Source organism: Triturus cristatus, chromosome 3_1 (assembly GCF_964204655.1).
Source record: "Triturus cristatus chromosome 3_1, aTriCri1.1, whole genome shotgun sequence".
NCBI lineage: Eukaryota > Metazoa > Chordata > Amphibia > Caudata > Salamandridae > Triturus > Triturus cristatus.
In genome coordinates, this window is record NC_140583.1 from 1,034,655,513 (window position 1) to 1,034,676,651 (window position 21,139).

Here is a 21,139-nt window from a genome sequence, read left to right on the forward strand (position 1 = left end):
AACTATATAGTGGCTGTGCCGAACCTGGTCATATTTGGTATCAAACGTGTTGTAATCATACCTGAACACCATTACTGGAGGTATGATTCCATGCACTAGGGGGCTCCTCCGGGAAGCCCGCAGTACTTCCGGTAACCGCCTTCTAGGGTTTGCCAGCAAACTAGTGCTGCTGCCGGCCCTAGACACGATTCTGCCCTCCTCCTGCTGCTGAGCTGATCTCAAGCAGGGGAAGGTGGAACAATAGGTTTTCTGTCACAGGGAGGTGTGACGACCTCCCAGACAGGACTTAGTGTATTGCGCTGGGGTGGGGGGTGCTTACCAGCGCCACCAGACTGCTTTGAAGGGCACATTTGTTGCCCACCTTGTATACTCTAGTTAGAACCTGTTCCTGGAGCCCTTGGCTCCCACTCTGGCGTGAAACTGGACATAGGAGTATCCTACCCTCTGTCCAGCCCCTCTGGGAGTTACCTCTGAGTCGTCTGAACCCCTTTCTTATGGTATGAAAGGGCTAACTGTTGGGCGGGTCCTCAGATTCATTGTGGGACAAGACTCCAGCCTGAAACCACGTCACTCTCTGACCGTCTGAACACTTGGACTTCGCTGGAACCAAGACTTCACCAAAGAAGGCTCCAGCTTCTCCAGGTCTCGCTGTGCTGCATGTCATCTTCGTCGTCTGTGTCTGTGCTTCTTCCAGGATCTTTGACAAATCTGTGAGCATTAAGGACACCTGAAGTAATCTCCCTTGGAGTGAAGTAGTCACTCCCCTGCATGTGCAGGCGCCGCATTGAAGCTGACCGGTCATCATCCTGATGTCCCACGGTCTTCGAAAGGCTGAGCAACACAGGCGGTGGTCCTGCAACTCCCTTGAGGCCTGACCTGTCCTCTCAGCAATTTTGAGGCCAGTATACCTCTTCGGAACCACTGAGACCGAACCCCTGTGCACCGCATTTACTTGCCGTTGCCAAGGATTGTTGGCTCTGCACTTCAGAGATCTTCGGGCTACAATAAGCGCCAGTATCTCTTCCTGCCAAGATTTTTGTCTGTTCTCAGTGCACCCTCTGCACCGTGGGCCTTCATCTTTGGTGAGCTGCTCGAGGTGCTCTTGCGACTCCTGTGCCTAAAACCTGTGGGTCCTCTTGAGGGTCTTCTCCAGCTTCAGTGGGCTCCCCTGCCTGCTCTGACTGTCCTGCACTTGGTGAATCCCTTGGACCTTGCTGGTCCCAACGTTGCTCCTTCATCATTTTCCACATCTGTTGCTGCCTCCAAGGCTTGTTGGTGCTCTCGGTGAACACCAACCCTCGGGTTCTCGACTTCCAACGTGGGGCAGCTCGTGAACAGCTTCGCAGCTGCAGTGACAAGGTCACTGTCATCACTCCTGCATCTTCCGTCATCGGTGGGCACTGCTCTTCCGTGCCCCCTGGACACCTCCGAGTGGCATAGACTCTGTCCCCTCTGCTTGCAGGTTCTTCTCTTCAAGAATCCCCCTTGGACTCTTGCACAGTCTTCGCCAGCGGCATGTTTACTGAAGTCCTCCATTGTGGTCTAAGGCTGTTTCCAGCATCACTTCGCACCTATGCACCCAGCTTCCCTGGTGTAGGTATCCTGGTTCCTGGGATATTCATGGGTGGAATGACTCTCCACCCTAATGTCTTCCATGGGGTTTCTTCAGGGTCCACTGGTAAGGGTCCTTCTACTTCAAAACTGCAACAGTGACTCTCCCATTGACTTTTATTGAGTATTCAGCTGTGTTTCCACTCTGCACACAGCCTCCGTAGGGTTCCTGGGTACTTACCTTGGGTGGTTCCTTATGTCCTGAGCTCTTCTGAGTCTCCTGGTCCAAGTCCCGACTTCGAATGCAGTTTGCATTCCACTTTCTTAGAACATGGTTTGGTCTCCCTCTGGAGACCACTGTGTATTGTGCTTACTTACCTCTTGCAATTGAAGTTTATTTGTGTTAACCTCTCCGGGTAGGAGATATACCAATGTGTTAGAGAGTGTTGTGTAATAATTAAAACTTATTTTTATATCTACACAGTGTGGTTCTTTTTCGTTTAACCTACACTACATGATTAAATCTGGTAAAACAAGCTGCTTAACTCTTCTTCTGGACTAAGCATGAATGCTGCTCTCCACAGCTACTACTTAGAGAGCTTTCTAAAGGTTGTCTAAGACCACTAAAACCACCATAAGGGTTGTATGGATTAGTGCAAGGAGCTTCACTTAAATAAGTTTGCATAATATACCAAGCCAGACTCCTACACTTGTGTATAGTTGTCATAGCTTACATTGGTATTGTTTATACAGATATTCACATAGTTATGCATTCCTAGATCATGATGTTCATTGCCATTGCTTTTACTGGTAACAGTATTGTCATTTGTACATGGATTATGCATAGATTGATATTGATATTGCTACTGCAGGTTTAGATCTAATTCCAAGGGAGCTCTATCTATCTGAACCCCAAATATGGAGTGTCATTCTCAATAACATATAATGCCATACTAAAAGGGCCAGAAATTCCAGATTCCTGGCTGGGTGCTGAGGACGTTCCCATCTACAAAAAGGGCGACAAAAGCGACCCGTCAAACTATAGGCCTATAAGCCTTATTGAATTCACCCAAAAAATATTCTGCCGCCAACTGCTAAGAAGAAATAATAATTGGATAAGAGAAGGGGACTTACTACCACCCCTGCAGGCAGGATTCAGAGGGAAGACAAGCACCCTAGACCATGTGCTTCGCTTCCTTCTGATCCTGTGGAAATATGTGACAAATAGGAAGGACACTTTATTTGTGGATCTCCCTGCCGCTTTCGATCTAGTGCCGCGGGGGAAACTATGGGTAGTCCTAAATCAATTGGGGATTCCAATAAACCTCCTACAAATCATTGAGATTGCATACTAATAATTATGCCCAAATTAGAAGGGGGGAGGAAGGTGGGCTCACAAATCTGATAGGTGTGAGTCGCGGAGTAAGGCAAGGGTGCGTTCTGGCGCCAACCCTTTTTACGCTTTACTTAAATGGCTTGATCACAACACTAACGGTCTGTAGGGGTGACCCACCGAAGCTGGCAGGCCAAGAGTTGACTGCCTTGCTTTTGGCAGACGATACCCTACTCATTTCACGCACACCAATGGGGCTTCAAAATTTAGTGGACAAGTTTGGGATGGCTTGTTTAGACCATGGATTAGAAATTAACACTCAAAAAACAAAATTCATGTTTTTTTACCAGCACAAGTCCTTCAGCCATATAATAAAGTTGAGCTCAACTGTGTTAGAAGAGGTTAAACAATTTGATTATTTATGGCTTAGGCTCTCAAACACACTCTCATGGTCACCACAATTATTGAAAAGTCAATTTTCTCTGCAACACATGGGGATGGCCCTAATTAAAAAATTAAGGAAGTCTACTTATAGACCATAGACCCCTGTTATTCAGATATATCAAGCCAAGGGGCTAGGAGCGGCCCTCTATGGCGCTGAACGCTGGGGACATACTAAGCAGCATCCATTGAAAAAACAGAAGATAATTTCATCAGATCCGTATTGGAGCTTCCCCGAAAGCCCCATTAATGTCAATCCATCTAGATTTGTTCATGAAGAGTGTTGCTCACTCAATTGCCCTACGTCCGCTAACCTTTTGTATGCATATATGGGTAAACGAGTCACCACTCCCAATGAAAGAGTCCGTACAAACAATATTATCATTGGACATTGGAAACAGAAATTCATTTTCTCTTTTTTTGTCCCATGTATAGCCAACCAAGAAGAATTTGGCTTATTCCAATTTGTCGAATTCTGGCAGCTAATCACCTAATAGAGATTGTCAGAATCCTGAAAAGTGACAGCACAGAATATATAGTGTTTGGGCTGTCTAGATATCTACTCTATGCATGGAAGACACGAAGCAAAGTAGTAAAGAATATCCAACAAACGGGTTTAGGGCAGTGAGTAGACAACCGTTGGAAGAACTAAACCTGTGGGAGGACAGAATGGCATTGAGTCGAGAAATATTATGGGTTTCCACCACCCAGCCTGCCCATGCAGAATGGCTACACTGCATTCTTGTTCAAAACTAGTGATATGAATCAGTATGTGATATTTGAATTTGAACGTAATATGCTGCTATTGTCTTTTTTATGATGAATTGATAGTTTATATTTGCGATAGAAGGATAATTATGATTTTAATGTACATTTTAATCGCGACCAAAATATCAAGTATGATTTTATTGTATATATTTTAATTTTATCATGATTTTTCTATAGGCATTTTAAAAGTATAAGCTCTAGGCACTTCAGCAAATTCAAAATGCAAGCACGATAGTAAACTGAATGCTATTACTAAGCCTACAGTTTCCCATACAAGGAATGGTAGTGGGGATGTTACTAGGACTGATGGAAGCGGGGAAGGCGCTAGACAGAACGTATCAAATTATTTATTCTTCTATGTATACCTGATGTGGAATTTGTTTTCTCCACTCTCCCCCACTTCTTCATTACGATGTACTGATCAATGTATTGCAAATTGATGTACTTTTATGATTTTAAAACCAAATCGAATAAAGATATTTATTTACTGCTGGTATCATCGCTGTTGTGCAAGCATAGATTATGACGTACATCTACATTGTCATATGGGCACAGGTTATGTCATACATTGGCACTGCATTTTCAGTATTGCGGTTGTTGGGCCTGAACACATCATGGTACTCATTGACCTTGTATATTCCCATTCCAACACTTGTCAGACTAATACGCACAGTTCTGTGGTTCAGGCTGCTACAGCCTCCCCCAACATCGGTGCCGTGCCTGATGTCCCTCCATGCAGGGAGTCTAAAGGTCTGTCTGCTTTGGGTCGATATATCTTTTCTCCTACCAGCTCCGCCTTACGGTCACTTAACACAGCTTGTGTTTTGGGCCCTTTTTCTCATGTGTGGCGGATTCCTTCTTGTGCCTTCTCCCTCCATCTCTGATGACTCTTGGAATACTCTTTCTCAGATGATACAGGATGACTGTCAGGCTGCTACGTTACTGATTTGTTGTGGAATGAATACCACAGTTTTGGTCAGATGATCCATGCTCCTTTGGGTGGCTCTTCGCCTTCATGCCTGGCTACGTAACTTTGACTTTTCTGATGCTGTTCAGTTCGCCTTGGTGGACATGCCTTTCGATTGTCAATTTCTGGTTGGCTTTCAAGCTGATTATGCTTTACACCGTTTCCGGGATAGTCAGAGTGGAGCGAAACCTTAACATCTGATTGCTATATAGTCCTCCCCCCCCCCCTCCTACCCTTCCTCCCCAATACTCAGTCAGGCTGGAAATCGTCTCCGGTATTCCATTCTGTGTGGACATTGGTGTCTACGCGGGTGGCTACATGGCCTTCCTTGCTTTCTAGCCAGGTTCTGATTGGGGTGTTTCAATACTAGTGTGAAGATGCACTGTTGCCTTAGTCTGTATGCCTTACAAGTATACCTCAATATGTTTGATGCCGTTTTACCCTTTATAGGGGACTCAACTTGCTGTGCCTAGTGCACTGGTACAAGTCACCCTCCAGTTTGAGTGTTTTTCCTCACTGGCCAGGTGGTTCTTCGCTTCCACTCTGGTGGTGGCTTTCTTTCCTAGCAGATGCAAGAGAAGGGGCATGGTTCTTGGCGTTCGGTTCTTTGTCTGTGTCTGCCCTGACAGGTGTTCCTTCTTTCTCTCTTTAGGTGTTTGCTCTTCTTGAGCTCATTCTCGCTCTACCCGGGCGAGTCGGGCCCTGCCCACCCCCTTTTTTCTCTCTTAGGTTCCTTGTGGCATCCCTTGTCTGTATCTTGGCATGAGTGGCCGACTCAGCCACTCTACCTCTTCTACGCCTCTGCATGGCCTGTTTTTCCTCGACTATTGCCGTGTGCGAAGCTGTGATTGCTATCAGTTTTTTGATTGGAGTCATATCTGTGACACCTCCGCGGCCAATCCCAGCGTTTGTTACTGGCCTAATTGTTCTTCAGGTGTGCCTTCTGCCCTTTTTGGGAGTATATGGAGAATGTTCCTCTTCTGGACTTCTCGAACATGGGTTCCTTGTCCGTTCACACTGGGGTGGATCTTATGGAGGTTTGTGATCCCTTAGGATTCTTTCTGGGGAATTTCCTCTACTTCTTGCGAGCAACTCGCAGTTCTCACCCCTTGGGGGCTCGTCTCCCTTGTGCTAATAGGCTACCGAGAATGATCTTGGGTGGCATCTGGATCCTCACCTACATTGTTCCCTGGCTTGTTGGCCGAAGATGGGTTGTCCCGTCCATATGAGGACTTTCCTTTGCTTCTGGCCATTCTGCTTCCTAGGCTGTGGGTACTGCCTCGCTTTTCTTCTTGCCGTTTGGTTGGACTTTCATTTCTGGCATTTGTCTTCCAATACTAATTTATTTTACGCTGCGGCCTGGTTTTCTACATAGACATCCCTGGCCTTGTCCACCTCTGCCCCTTTTGTCAGAACTTCATTGTGGTCTTTATTTCTCTATTCTAGAAGAATGGTTCTCACCTGTGGGTTTTGTTTCAATTGTCTCTTAACTGCCTAATCGTACAGTTCTGTCAGTAGTGGTGTTTCTGTCTGTTCCCTTAGTTTTCTGGTGCGTGTACCTCCATCCCACCCTCTCGCTTTAGACGGGGCCATATGGCTGCTTTCCAGTTTGCCATTGTATCGCCTTCGGCCCATGGCTGCTGTCATGGTTGTTGTATGTACCCTTCTTGTGCACCTATTATTATATAGTGTGACTTATTCATAGCTCTCTATATATGTGTTTTATACCTTCTTTTCTCGGGATTCCACGCTGCATAGTCCTGGGGAGCCTTTTCTCTCTCAAAGTGTTTCCTCTGCCTAACGTGGTTAATGCCCATGAGTGCTGCTATTGCTTGCAATGCTTTGTCAGCTGTTGGTGGGAGTTCTCTTCTTTGCCTACCTCTGTGGCTGGGAGCTTGGCCCTGTAGTTTTAGCTGTTTTCCTTAGCCTTCCAGCTCGGTCTCTTGAACCGGGGTGCCCTTCTGGGGGGCTTTGTAGTGCTATAATGATATGGAGTGTTCTTCCAACTTGTCTTGTTCTTTTGCCATGCCTTTTCTCCCATGTCTTTGCACGGCTGCGGATTCGGTTCTGTATGGGGTTCTCCCCGAGTTTTCTGATGGGCTGTTTTCTTCCATCCCTCCCTTCCTGGCAAGCGGTCTGTCTGTCTTTTTCTTATGTGGACCGGATAGCTTAGTTTGGAATATTTCTTGGAATCAATTTGCAGATCCTCCTCCAGGATGGTATCTATTTTAATTAAGGAATCTGCGGCTAGACGTCTATCACTTGAATAAATTACTTACTTTCGGTAACGCCTGATCTGATAGAGTCTAGATCTAGCCAGGGATTCCTTACCGACCCACCCATCCTACCTGCTCCGCGAACTGGTTCTCCTTTTTCTTCTAGATCCCTTCTAAGCACCTTTTTGCTTTATTGGCAAAAAAATATCAAAATCTAAGACACACCAAACAACCAAAATACTTAATGTATGTGTCTTTCAAAAAGATGATTCTTTTTGGGCACACTGTTTCCATGGCAGTTTCTATATGTGGTTCCGTGTTTTAGCGCAGAAAGTAGTCACAGAAGAAACTGATGTCAGGGGAGGGCTTATGTGGACTCTGACATCACATCCGGTAGACGACGTCATTACGGAGTCACTCGACGACCTCTACCGATGTGCAAAGGTATTGCTGTACAAATCTTTCCAGATGCAGTCAGGCGCCTGGGATAATACAAAGGTAAGGAATCTACGACTAGATCAAGTCTGTCAGATAAGGTGTTACCAAAGGTAAGTAACTTATTCTTCATGCTCCAAAAAAAACCTCAGGACCAATTGATAAAGTAATCCATAAGCATGGATAATCGTGACCATATGTTAAATAGCAACCTCAAAAACACAGGAACCAGAGAAGGCGTATTCTGAACAGGGATATCCAGATTCCTGCTGTAGATTTCATATACATTGGACTCTTTCATCATGCACTGTTCTTATCCAACATAGCTCCTTCACTTTATTCCCACATACATGGATTAGATTAAAAAAATAAGGCTGTGCATCATGTCATTAAAGTAAGAAAGAGTATGGTGCTAGAAGGCTGTTAATTCATACCAAAAAGAGAAAGGAAAAACAGAGACAAGAAAAATGGGTGAGGTCACCAGATGCAAAATTGTAGTCCAAAGGGATGACATATACTTTCTTGCAAACTCATGACAATCCTTGATTCAAGGCATTATCCCTCTAACACAAAAAAATAATAGACACAGTAGGTCGCAGAGTTTGTGAAATGTGGAAAAACTCTGTAATTAATTCAACCATTTTGGTGATTTCCTTATTTACATCCACAGTTGTAATAAATAATACATGGCTGCCCAAGCCTCACCAGAGTATGTTTAGTACAACCAGAGCCTATTGTCCTATCAGTGTGCACAGTTATAGAAATGATTCATGATATGAATGTTACTGGCATATTCCATACACCACAGTTACAGTAACGTTATTCACATAGAGAGTATAGCAACTGGACTACAGTGTCCCCCCATACACCTACTGCTGATGGCTCACTTCACACTGCTCTTGGGTACCACCATTTCAAAGAGCAGATGGTTTACATTCCTAACATCTTACTGTAGAGAGACTGATGATTTGTCTCTCTGCCTCTATTACAACCCCTTTGTGTTGTGGACATGGAGCACTGCCAAAGTCCTGCACTTCCAAGTGCCCGGACTGCAACCACTAGTGTCTTGAACGTGATCAGTGGTGTAGGCTAGTAGGCTAGATAAACAAACCGCCCCCCCCCCCCCGGCTGTTCAATGCCTGAAGTGGTGCCTGGATGCAAAGGGCCATCCTTCCAGTGGACCGCCATGTAAGGATAACTGGGCTCCCTGAAATCAGAATCTGAAAGCCATCCGTGATGCCGGATAGTGATCAGTTCCAGAGCTACCATGAAAGGCATCCATCACAGAGCTTGGATAACTCTGCCTCCCCATGAAAAAATAGTGTTGAGACTAAATGTTTTTTTGCTTTATCCAGGAAATGTAAATTCACACATTATCGCTCCAGTGGAAGTTAGCTTGCCTTCCTGCTCCCAATAGCTTTTGTACCACCAGAGGGCATTTAAATCCTATCAGCCTTTGACGGGTTTACAGGGCATGATGAGAAGTACTGTGGTTAAAATTAGGAGATATAGACAAAAAAGAGTCTGCTGTACCTAAAAATGTTTTAACTAACGCATCTAAGTCAATTTTTAGAGAAACAACCACTCTATCTGGACCATGCATATAAATTGTGCTACAAATCAAAATATAATATTTATACTTTTTTTTATTTTCAAATTAATTGAAAGAAACTTGCTTTTTAAATGCACAAATCATAAATCACAGAGACAGTTCAACAAATAAAGGACATGATAGACCTATGAGTAATAATATCCATGGAAAATCTGAAAATATAAATTATTCAAGCACTCTCATTCATACTTAAATCCATTCACACCATAACATCATATAGCACATACATCCTAAAATCTGGAAAGTGAACAATTCAGAGGCCCAACATTGTAGGCGTGTCTTTTTTAGCGTGAAACACACAGATAAATAAATTGTAGGTAAAGATTTGTAGTCGAGGGTATCCCAAAGGTGAAAAAGGGAAAACAATGGGTTGTTCTTTTGGGATTTTAAGGTCTTAATGGATCTGTGTGACGAAACAAATCAGTTCGAGACGCCGACGCGCGTTTCGGTGTAACACCCCCTTTCCTGGGGTAACACCTTCTTCAGGGCGTAAATCTATTCATGTGCGATTTCCATGGGACCTATCAGATAATAAACACAAAATATAAAGATAATATGCTATTCCTAAGTTGTTATGTTTAAAGGTTCAACATTTTAAACAGCATAAAATATTGATAAACAGACAATGTATTTAGGTTCATATTGAGCACTGGTCCAGGCATATGAGTGGTAAAAAACAGGATACATGATTCATATAGGATAGTTGCACACACGATACTAATGAACAGCCCCCCAGTCAGAATGAAAAAAGATAACAATGAAATCCAAAGGATACTAGTCCTGTCAAATAATCAAGGTATCTCTGGGATTTCTAAATGTGTTGACACATCTAAGTAAAATTGGGTGGGTTTAGTAAAAGAAATTCAGTTGAGAAAAGTAAGACAAGGCCACATATGCTGACCACAATCAGAGAATGGATGTGAGCACCCAGCTAAAAGCTGAAAAATGCTGTCAGGCAGTCTTCAGAGTAGAGGAAGAGGACGGTTTAGAATAAGTGTCAGGCTAGAAAGAATAGTGAAATAAAGTAAGATCACTTGTTCCAAATGGAACATATAGCATAGAGATAGGGTAGAATAAAAATGCTCACCATAGGATAGAGGAAAATGTTCGTAAATTCAGTAAAACACTTTTCGAGATTCTTACAGGGGGCGAGCGTAAAGATTAAATAAAGCTCCTCCACTAGAGGGGGTTGCGGTTCTGAAAATGAAGACAAGAGAAATAATCATTCTAGTTACTTAGCACGCATTACAAGAATGATGTATAAAACATGAAGACGGTAACCCAAATCTAGGAGTACTGATCTACCTGGGGTCAGCGATTAAGGGTCTCATTTATGGGTGTTACAAGCAGCGGAGGCGGGGTTCTAGGCCTAAAACAAAGAAACACACGGAGTGTAAATGCGCTGGTTTGAGCGAGATTCCGGGTTAGAAAACTCAATTACGATTGATGAAATGGGCTACCTACTTTGTAGTTGAAATAGCAGCAACTGGCTGTTCTACCTGGGCGTAGAATTAGTTTCAAAGTGTCAAATTGGATGAAAAAACAGCACAAGTTTTCCGTTAGGTCTAAAAGAAAATAAGAAGGTGACATTTAGCGTTCGAAATGAACGCATAAAGGTAATTAAGCTTCAATTTAGACAGTCCCACGGGTTTCCAACGCACTCACCGTGAAGGTTGCCTAATAGTATGTTCTTTCGTCTTGTCTCGCTCAGATACACAAACGTGTTAGATGAACGGCAGACGGCAGAATGTGATCCTCTCCCGGTCTTCCCCTCTTCAACGATGAGACACGAAAAGCCCAAGGGTACTCAGTTGTTTTAAGTGCTGCTTGGGGGAGTGTACACACTACGTCATAGTGCAAAATGTAAAAGGTGGCAGTGGATTCCGCCAAGTAAATTGGAGAGGAGTTCCCTAAGGTAGGAACGGAGACTGATTGCAAAAGATGTTAACATAAGCCGGATACAGAATATTTCTAAAGGGCGTAAGTAACGTAGAGTTCAAAGCCCCATGCAAATGGCTCAAAGGGAATGCAGAAGAAAATTCCATAAGGAGTTCGATTAAGGACCCCATCAGTATGGTTATAAATGGGGTTAAAGAGTAATCAAGGGAGAACGCAGATCAAGATAGAACCTGGTAAGATGGAGTCACCTTCAAATACAAAAATGTAAGAAATCATGTCATGCTATTTATATGATCGCGTTTTCCCAAGGTAACTCTTCGTTCAGACCCTTCGTTCTAGATTCCAGAAAAAAAATCCAAAAAACTTCTCGTTTTTTACGGATGCGAGTACTGTCGGTGCCTTTTTGTGTCCGGACCTTTTCTAAGATGGTCCAACGTAGGTCCTTCTCGGTGTGTTTGGCCTCCATCCAGTGTTTGACCAATGGGGCTGTAAGGTTGTTCCGCCTGATATTGGACTTATGTTCCCCTATGCGTATCTTGCATTCTCTGCCAGTCTCTCCCACATAGGGGATATTGCAAGGACATAAGATGACATATATACAGTTGGATGTTTTGCAATTTGTCATCTCTTTGAGATTGACAGTCCGATTGTTGATTACAATATTGTCATCCACAATTGCATTAGGGCATGCCTGGCACCCTCCACATTGATAGTGTCCCAGTACAGGAACATTACCTGTGATGGATCTCTGTGTCGCGACATTCCGTTCTGGTAGTTTAGCCCTCACCAACATATTTTTTAAGTTCTTGTTCCTTCGGAATGCGAAAAGAGGCTTGGGGATCCTGGGTGTCTGGTTATCTAGGTTGAGTAGATGCCATTGTGAGTTCACGATTTGTCGTACTTTGTGATTGATGGATGAGTGTTTAATAACACATACCAGTTTGTCCATCTTGTTTTCTTTCTCCTTGGGGATAAATAGCGTGTCCCGATTAAAGTATCTTGCTCTCTTGAGTGCATCCTTAATAAGCCTGTTGGGATACCCTCTCTGAATAAATTTTTGTTTCATTAACTCGGAATGAAGGAGATAATCTTTAACTGAAGTGCAGTTTCTACGCAATCGTAGAAACTGGCTGAATGGTATACTTGATTTTTGGCTGTTGGGGTGAAAGCTTTCAAAATGAAGCAGAGTGTTTCTAGAGGTAGGTTTCGTGAAAAGTGAAACCTGTAGTTGGAAGTTTTCATGCTTCACATAAACATCAAGAAACTCTAGTTTTTGAACACTGCTTTGTGCTGTGAACCGGAGATTGGGGTCAGCCAGATTAATCCAAGAGATAAATTCGTTGTGGGATTCTTGGTCACCACTCCAGACGAAGAATATATCGTCAATGAAGCGTGACCAGTGACGAATATTCTCATAAAACGGAGCCACCTCGTTATAGGAATTAGGAGATAACCACAGTACTTCTCATCATGCCATCATGTTATTCTTCTGGGAGGTGAGTAAAAATATTGACATTTCATAGGTTTCATAACTGTTGCAGAGGTTTCTCTCACAAAGAGAGTCTTCTGCCACCTTCACCATGAAATGATGATCTGGATAATCCCCTAAATTGAAGACGACTATTTTTCACTGACCGCAAACTGTAGTGAAAGGAAATGTGGGTAATAAAGAGGTAGCGGACGATGACATAGGCTTAACCTCTAATAGAATTGTATGTTGAATCTTTAAGATGTGTCACTGATTCCACTTTCCCTGTACAAGACAAGAGAGAAGAATGCTCCTATCCTGCTAAACAAATGAAAGCAAATTCCTTCTGATTTTGCTCAAGTCCTTGAACACAGAAGACTTGCTAAAGCTGCTGGGGAAAGCAGCCTCCCTATTTGATCCATAATCTCAGTGGAGTCCTTGGTCTGGTATGCTGTATTTCCTGCAACAACTTGTTTGGAGACTCCACACTCAAAGCTTAGAAGTGTCTGCCTGGTTGTTGCGTTGTTTTGGAGACTGTATAGTCTACAGCCTACAGAGCACTTGTGGATGTGTTTCACTTTTTTATTTCTATCCATTGGAAACTGCTCCAAAGAGGACAGAGTTAATTTGCCCACTCCTGAAGAATAACCAAAATTGTTTAACTTGTTCTACTAAATAGCATCTATTCATTTTGCGCAGATCTTTTGAAGGACTGAGAGTATCTAGTTCATCATATCCAAGCACTGTGCATCTGGTTCATTCTTTGGTAAAAAAATATGTATACCAGTTTGAAAATTGAAATTGTATTACACTCCCCCCATCTCCCAAACCGCTCTAGTTCTATTTACTGGTTTTATTGGCAATATTTAATCAAACATTCTCAGTGGCCGTAGCTTTGGGGTACACGTCACCTCCCTTTACACCCTAAGTATACCAACACCTGTTTGCCAGATCTGCAGTAAAACATCCCCTACTGTCAGCAGGTGACATGGGCTACTAATCGCTCTACTGCCATAGTTTATGAAATGTGTCCGCACCACATGTCTCGAGCCAGATTTGCTTTTTGTTTTCATTGTCTAGCAATTGTCAGTCGCGCTAATAGTAGTATTTTATATGTTAATTTCCTGTTCCCCCACATGTTCCCACATCTACCCTTCCCACTCTGGTTGAGATTGTCTCAAGAGTGTCATATCCGGGTTAGCTGCCAGAAAGACCCCAACTATTTCCTAATAGCTGCTAGAACCTCCTTCAGAAATATAATGTTTTTGAGACATGCCCACCATATATTTATGGATGTGTCATCCTCCCCAGAACTTCTCCAGCATCTATCTGTAGTGTGGATAAACATTTTATGGAATTTGTCTGGTGTTGGGTAGCATCTTAACAAATGTGGTGTACTGTTTTTATCGGGATGTGTATTGTAATTCTGGAAGATAGTACATATTCCAATATAGCTTAATGTTTAAAAAATATATATATTTATTGGGTTTTCTTTTTGAACAACAGCTATAAATGGCAAAGTACATCAGAATGACAAAACCCAGCAATGTGTAGCATAAGCAGTACATAGTAAATGAAACCACAGGAAATAGTGCACATGAAATAGACGCGCATGCAAACTCTGTTATTGAGTCAATAGAGGTCGAGAGTGTACTGTCGCACTAATGTAATCTTGGGGCAATCCCCTGAATAGGGTGAATAAACTAGGAGGTTGCAGCAGGTCGCGGCTTTGTAGGATAGAGTTGTGTGTGGACGGGTCAGGAGGCCGACAGTTCTGTGATGGAGGAGCGCATTGCGGTGCAGACACCGGGTAAGTTCAAGCGCGATGGTCCCCATCTCAGAAGCGATGTATCACGGGGGGGGGGGGAGCATGTTTGAGTGATGAGGGGAGGTTGTCATTCCCCACCCTATGTAGGAACTCTGAAAGGAGGGTTGCCCATTTGGAGGGGATAGGACGCTTGCGTAGGTTGCAAACTTCTTCATAGTGTAGGGCATCCTCCTCGGCTGCCCCTCACTTGCACACTGCCCTGTGCCATGCTGCCACTGGTGAGGCCATTGGAGAGCACCATTGAAGGGTGAGGGCGCGTTTGGTAAGGAGGAACGCCAGGGAAGCGAAACGGGCACGTACTTTGTGCTGCTTGCGGCGTCTGAAAATGCCTAAGGAGCATACCTCCCAGGTGTTTATACCTGGCAGTTCCATGACCACCTGCAAGATGTTATACACAGACGTCCAATATTTGCGTAGGGAGGAGCAGAACCACATCATGTGGGTAAGGTCTGCGTCCTGGGCCTGGCAGCGTGGGCAGCTCACCCGCTGTCAGAGAAGTAGCCGTTAAGTTGGGCTGGGGTAAGATGTGCTCTGTAGAGTATATAAAGCTTTATATTTTTAAATGGGAGTTACGGGAAACCTGTTGGCGAAATTCTAAAGCCTCTTCCCATTCTTTATTGTGGAGTACTTGTCTAAAATCGTCCTCCCACGTCTGACGGAGTACATCGAGGGGATCAACTTCAGTTTTATTTATTTTATTTTAGCGATTTCTACAGCGCCTGGTGACCCAAGGGTATCCCCGCGCTATGTAACTTGAACCTATTGAGACGGGAGGTAGTCGAAGGGTGTTACTTGGGAAACAAGTGGGTCTTAAGTTTTTTTCGGAACGCAAGGTAATTGGGTTCAAATCTGAGGGCCAGGGGGAGTGCGTTCCAGCCTTTGGCCGCCTGAACGGAGAATTGGCGGCCTCCCGTGCGGACTTTTTTGAATCTGGGAATGTGGACTCGATTCTCATTTTGCGATCGTAGCACTCTGGTTGCTGTATAGGGTGTAATCATGTTGCTGAGGATCGCTGGGCCGGAACCGTTGTAGAGCTTGTGTGTGATACACATTGCTTTAAAGTGCACCCTTTGGCGCACCGGGAGCCAGTGCAGGGTTTTAAGGGCTGGCTTGGCAGATGTTCTGGAGGGGGTGTTGGTGATCATACGTGCTGCCGCGTTCTGTGTGCGCTGGAGTTTCGAGATGGTAGCCTCGGGGGCACCCAGATAGACTAGATTGCTGTAGTCTAAGCGGGACAGCACTAGGCCCTGGATAAGGAGCTTTCTGGACATAGGAGGGAGTAGGGGCAGGATTTTACGAGTCTTACACATGAGCCCAAAACATGTGCCCGAGGTTTTGGTAGCCTGGGTCTTCATCGTGAGTTGTGGCTCTAGCCACACCCCGAGTGTTTTGATTTCAGATTTAGGGGGGGGGATTTCACCGAACACATCGGGCCATATCGTGGGAGGGATAGATGTCCATTGCTTACCGAGTAACATTACCTCTGTCTTTGTCCCATTCAATTTCAAAGATGATTCGTTCATCCAGTTGTGGATGTTTATGAGGCAGTTAGTCAGGTTTTCCGGATGGTCAATCAGCTGGGACAGGGAGACAACCAGTTGGGTGTCATCGGCGTAACTCACCATTTTGATGTTAAATGGTGTTACCACGTCCTCGAGGGGGGCCATATAGACATTAAAAAGCGTGGGGCTCAGGGAAGAGCCCTGAGGCACGCCGCTGGTGAGTGGGAGGGTGGATGAGTGGTGACTGTCATCCCAGACTTGAAAGGTGCGTCCTGTAAGATAGGATTCGATCCATCCGATAGCTGTCCCGGTAAGTCCTGCTTTCGCCAGTCTGCTCAGAAGGACACGGTGGTTGACCGTATCGAAGGCTGCACTTAGATCCAGGAGGATCACTGCCACTGATCCTCCTGAATCTAGTAAGCCCCTTGCCTCTTCAATCACCGCAAGCAGTGCGGTGTCCGTTCCGTGGCCTGGGCGAAATCCGGTCTGGGATTGTCTGAGCAGTTTGTTTGTCTCAAGGAACTGAGATAGTTGGATATTTACCAATTTCTCGGTGACTTTACTAATGCCAGGGAGTAGGGATATTGGCCTATAGTTGGTCAGGTCTGCTGGATCCAGCTGGGGTTTTTTTATGAGTGCTTTGACCACCGCACTCTTCCAGCTGTCGGGGACGATGCCATGTAAAAACGAACAGTTCACGAATAGCTCTGTATAACTAGGTGATCAGGTGACGGCCGTCACCCATGGTAAGTATGATTTGCAATACGGGGGCGTGTAGCAGGTTTCTCCAGTGGCATGTGTTGGTGAGTTGTCTATGAAGGGAGAGGGGGGCAAGACCTTCGGAAGGAGAAGACCTCAGACTGTTAACACTAACAGTATTCCTCGTTTTTTGCATGTCTTGCCAAATAGCGCCTGGCAGTCCAGCACAATAGACATTGTAGTTGGCCTGCTAAAAAGTATGCCTCGAAAGATGGGGCGACCAGCCCTCCTTGGTCCATCAGTAGCTTTAGTTTCCGAAGGGCAACGTGGCATTGCTGTGTAACCCAGATGAGGGTGGTCAATAGAGAATCCAGTTCTTTAAAAAAAGGAACACGGTGGAATGACTGGAAAGTTGATTAAATAACATAGGATGTGGGGCAGAATGGCCATCTTGCTTTTCGGGCCAGGGGCAAAGATTGCCAGAAGTGCATTATGGATCTGATACTTGCCAAGTTTGCGTGGAAATTCCCCTGTCTGACGGGCGTGGTAAAGGCCCCTGGATAGCGGACTTCAACCACATGCCAGCTGAGGGGGGTCTTGCCCAGGCAAACGAGCTGTGATGGCTGATTGGAACAGAGCGGATATATGGCTCATTTAGCCCAGTTGACTCTGAGCACTGCTGCCTTGGCGATTGCAGTTAGTGTGTCCCTCAGTGGGGAGAGGTCAGAGGTGGCATCTCTCGGGTACTGTAGTAGGTCATCCGCATACAGGGACACTGCATGCCTTCTGTCCTCCAGGGGTATACTACACTCCTGGCCCTCCCCTAGCAAACATATGGCTATGAGTTCCAGTACAAGCGTAAAGAGCGAGGCAGAGAGTGGACATCCTTGCTTGGTCCCTTGGTCTACCAGGAAGGAGCAGAAATGGTCGACCCAGGCATATCTGAGAGGTCAGCGTGGTGTAGAGTAGCCGGATGCAAGCAAGTAGTTGTGGCCCAACCCCCATGCGAGCTAGCACCATGAAGAGCTAGCACCATGTCCGCATGTTGAATGTCTTCTCTAGATCTTAAATGAGGTAGGCAGCACTTAAGAACCTTCCCTCAATTCGATATTTAATATTAATGAGACAACGGATTTTCTGGGGATACTTTGTCTGGGAACAGACCCATTTTGATCATCATGGATTAGTTCCGGGATAAGTCGGGCATATCTGTCAGCTAGGATCTTCCCAGGATTTTGTAGTCTGCTCCAAGTATGGCTATGGACCTAAAGTATGGCGATTGTGTAGGATCTCTGTCCGGTTTGGGAATAGAGACCAGAATGGTCTCTCAAAGTGAGTGGGGAAGCTCTCCAGCGTGTACCGCCTCTTCGTACATCTCAGCGAGGTGGAGTGCCAGGAAAGTGAAGATTGTGTTGTAGTATTCCAGTGGAAAGCTGTCGAGTCCTGGTGTTTTGTTTCAGGCTCGATTGTCTGTGCCTTGTCTTTGGTTGTTATTTTTGCGCATAGGGAAAGTCTAGAAGAGGTGGAAATGCAGGGCACTTCAACAGTTGTTAAAAATGTGCGGGAGTGTTCCTCTGACGGTGCCTGGTAAATGGAGGAATAATGAGCAGAAAAGGCCAGTTGATTTCCTCTTGCCAGCGAACAGTAGAACCTGAGAGTGTGACTATCTCAGTGATAGTGGTAACTGAGTCGTTCTGCCTAATCAACCAGGTCAGGAGGCAACCTGACTTATCACCCTCTTTGTGTACTTTTGCTGCATGAGTCGTGAAGTTAAAGCATCGAAGATGCTCTAGGAGGGAGGTGTAGATGTTCTTGGGGTTGCGAACTGCATGGCAAGTGCAGGGTTGCGATCTGCCCTCCGTATATCCATCACAAGGGTATCTTGATCGAAAATAATGTGTCCTAGATCGTCTGAATGTTGCACAAGAGGTAGCAAGGAGGCAGAGCAGAGGAATCGGTTGAGATGCACGTGAACACTATGGGGCACTGAGAAGAATGAGTCTAGTTTACTGATAGGGTACCTCCTGGCGTCTAGCAGGGACCAGTGTTGTACCCAGTTTCCGTAGTGATTAGCCTGTGTATAAGGGGGGGGTAGTGTGGTGGTGAGATCTATGTAGGTCGAGGCCCAGTTGTAGTCGCAACCCCCCCACCCCCTCCCCCAGCACCCAGGGCAACTAGGTTTTATGTACTAGTGCGGTGGAAAGTGTGGTTCAGAAGGTCCCCTGGTGTGAGTTTGGGGCATAGATGCTCCCAAAAAGTATGGTCGGGCCATGAAGGCGGCACTGCCCTCAAGGATCTGTCTTTGGACTGTCTTTGTCCACTATTGCTTCTATGGTCTGGAAGGAAAGTCCAGGCCTAATCCAGTTTAAAGTGCCACATGCGTACGCTAAGTAGTTGAGTGAATTAGGCCCCTCTGGTGTTTACGCAAGTGTCCTAGTTCCTCCCCTGTTGTGTGTCTCCTGTATGGAAACTATTTGTGCTTGTTGGCATTTGATATGAGTAGACTGCATACCTCTTCCTAGTGGTGTGCATTCTGCGCACGTTCAGTGTAAGGAAGCGAATGTCAGTATTTGGAGTCCTCGTGTGGGTGAGGTGCATCGATTAGCATGGAGAGATATATAGCTTAATGTTTGCACATTTTTAGAGTTATTATTGTAAGTGAGTGGCCCAAAAATATTTTTGCAACAATATGCATGGATATCGCATCTTTTTAACAAACTATAAAAAGTTCATAAATTAGTAACTTAAGGCGTCAAACAAAGTTAGCACTACGTTGATTTTGTAGATCAGCCCTGAATACAGATATAATATACTTGTCACCAAATGTTCTTTTTCTATGGCTATTTTCAGAAATTGTAAATTCAATGAGATTTTTGTTTGGGGTAACACTAACACATCCACAAGGAATGATGGGTTGCTGAATTCAAAGTTATTGGTGTCAGAACTCTATAGCTTTGTGGGTTCACCCAAGACGTTCTCAATTATTTTCCACTAAAATGGGAATCATTTTGAAGTAGCAAAAATAGAGAGTATTGCCCACCCCTTAAAATTTTGACGAGTCTTTAAAATGTGTCTCTGTTTCTGAAAGAGAAGATTCTGATTTTAAAAGAGAAATGGTTTGTTTCTTTTCATTTTCATAAAATAGGACATTTGGACAGTATTTTGCCATTTTTAACAATAAGCTAAATTTTGGCTACTTTTATGGACCACCATTGCAGAGTAATTCACAAACCCCGACTATCATTTCAACCTACAAATTTGGGATAACGATGAGAGTTTGGCCTTGATATCATATATGGAAAAAAGTTATGACGGCTTAAGTGTGAAGTGTGCAAAGTGGCATCGGGGATTAAGACAAGGGAAAAACCCTTGGCAATCAAGAGGTAAAACAAATTGTAGTGTTATGCAAGGTGTAGCACTAGCAATTCTACTAGCATTATTATTGCTGCAAGAAGTCAGACCTCAGGTTGCATCACAAAGAAGTTATGTATTCCACCTTACACTTACAAATATACTCATACCCCTAGTCTCATCAGTTTCGCAATGCACACTGTGAAACCACTTGTTTCAATAATTACTGAATGTACATGTTTAAAAGTATGGATGCCACATTGAATTGCATATAGCCTTTTGATAGTTTAACTATATTTTTTCCTCCTTAGATGGGTCTGGGGAAGACAATTCAAGCCATTGCAGTTGCTTACTTCTATAAAAGTGAATGGCCTCTGCTGATAGTGGTTCCTTCCTCTTTGAAGTATCCTTGGATAGAGGAGCTAGAGAAATGGATTCCAGAATTATGCCCTCATGACATCAGTGTAATTGAAAATAAAATTGACATTGGGTAAGTAACGTTTCAGGTTTTTATGCAGTGAAAATGCTGGAAAAGTAGTCCAGAGTAAGATAATTGTAGTATTTGACAGCCCTACTATCTGATATTTTTTTTTACCTCTGTGAGTTTTTCTAATGTGTACCCTATTAATATTTGACAAAAGTCTAACAGCAAAAATCCCTAAAACACGTTTAAATTGGGTGACAGGAAAACAGTTATTTTTTAAAAGATTAATAACGCCTGATTCGAGGTAAAACATAAATGAGAATGCTTTACAAAATGTTCCTATTTATTCATTTATACTCGAGCTCTTAGATCTAAATTGGATTATTGGATTATATAGCAAAATACTGTGATTTGATATTTTAAAGAAAAAAGAGTTAAAAAGAAGGTAATTGAATACAGTCATTTTCATTTTGTCTGGATAACCTATCTAGAATATGTAGTATTTGATTACCGATTGAAAAAGCCAGTACAAATATAATGAAAAAGTTTGGTACTCCCTGTTCTGTAAATCCACTGTCAAGAAAAGAGCCCCTTTGGTAGTGCAAAAGGTACAGCTGGCTGTGAATATTTATGAATTTGTTTTAT

At 44.1% G+C, this 21,139-nt stretch overlaps 1 protein-coding gene across 3 annotated transcripts in view; it reads left to right on the forward strand.

The window, feature by feature from the left end:
* ZRANB3 (zinc finger RANBP2-type containing 3) overlaps nucleotides 1-21,139 on the forward strand; it is a 615,617-nt gene that overhangs the window by 249,856 nt on the left and 344,622 nt on the right. For all 3 annotated transcript variants that reach the window (XM_085645762.1, XM_085645761.1, XM_085645763.1), the window contains exon 5: nucleotides 20,382-20,560. In XM_085645762.1, coding sequence (XP_085501888.1) covers nucleotides 20,382-20,560 — 179 coding nt within the window. The remainder of the gene's footprint in view (nucleotides 1-20,381; nucleotides 20,561-21,139) is intronic.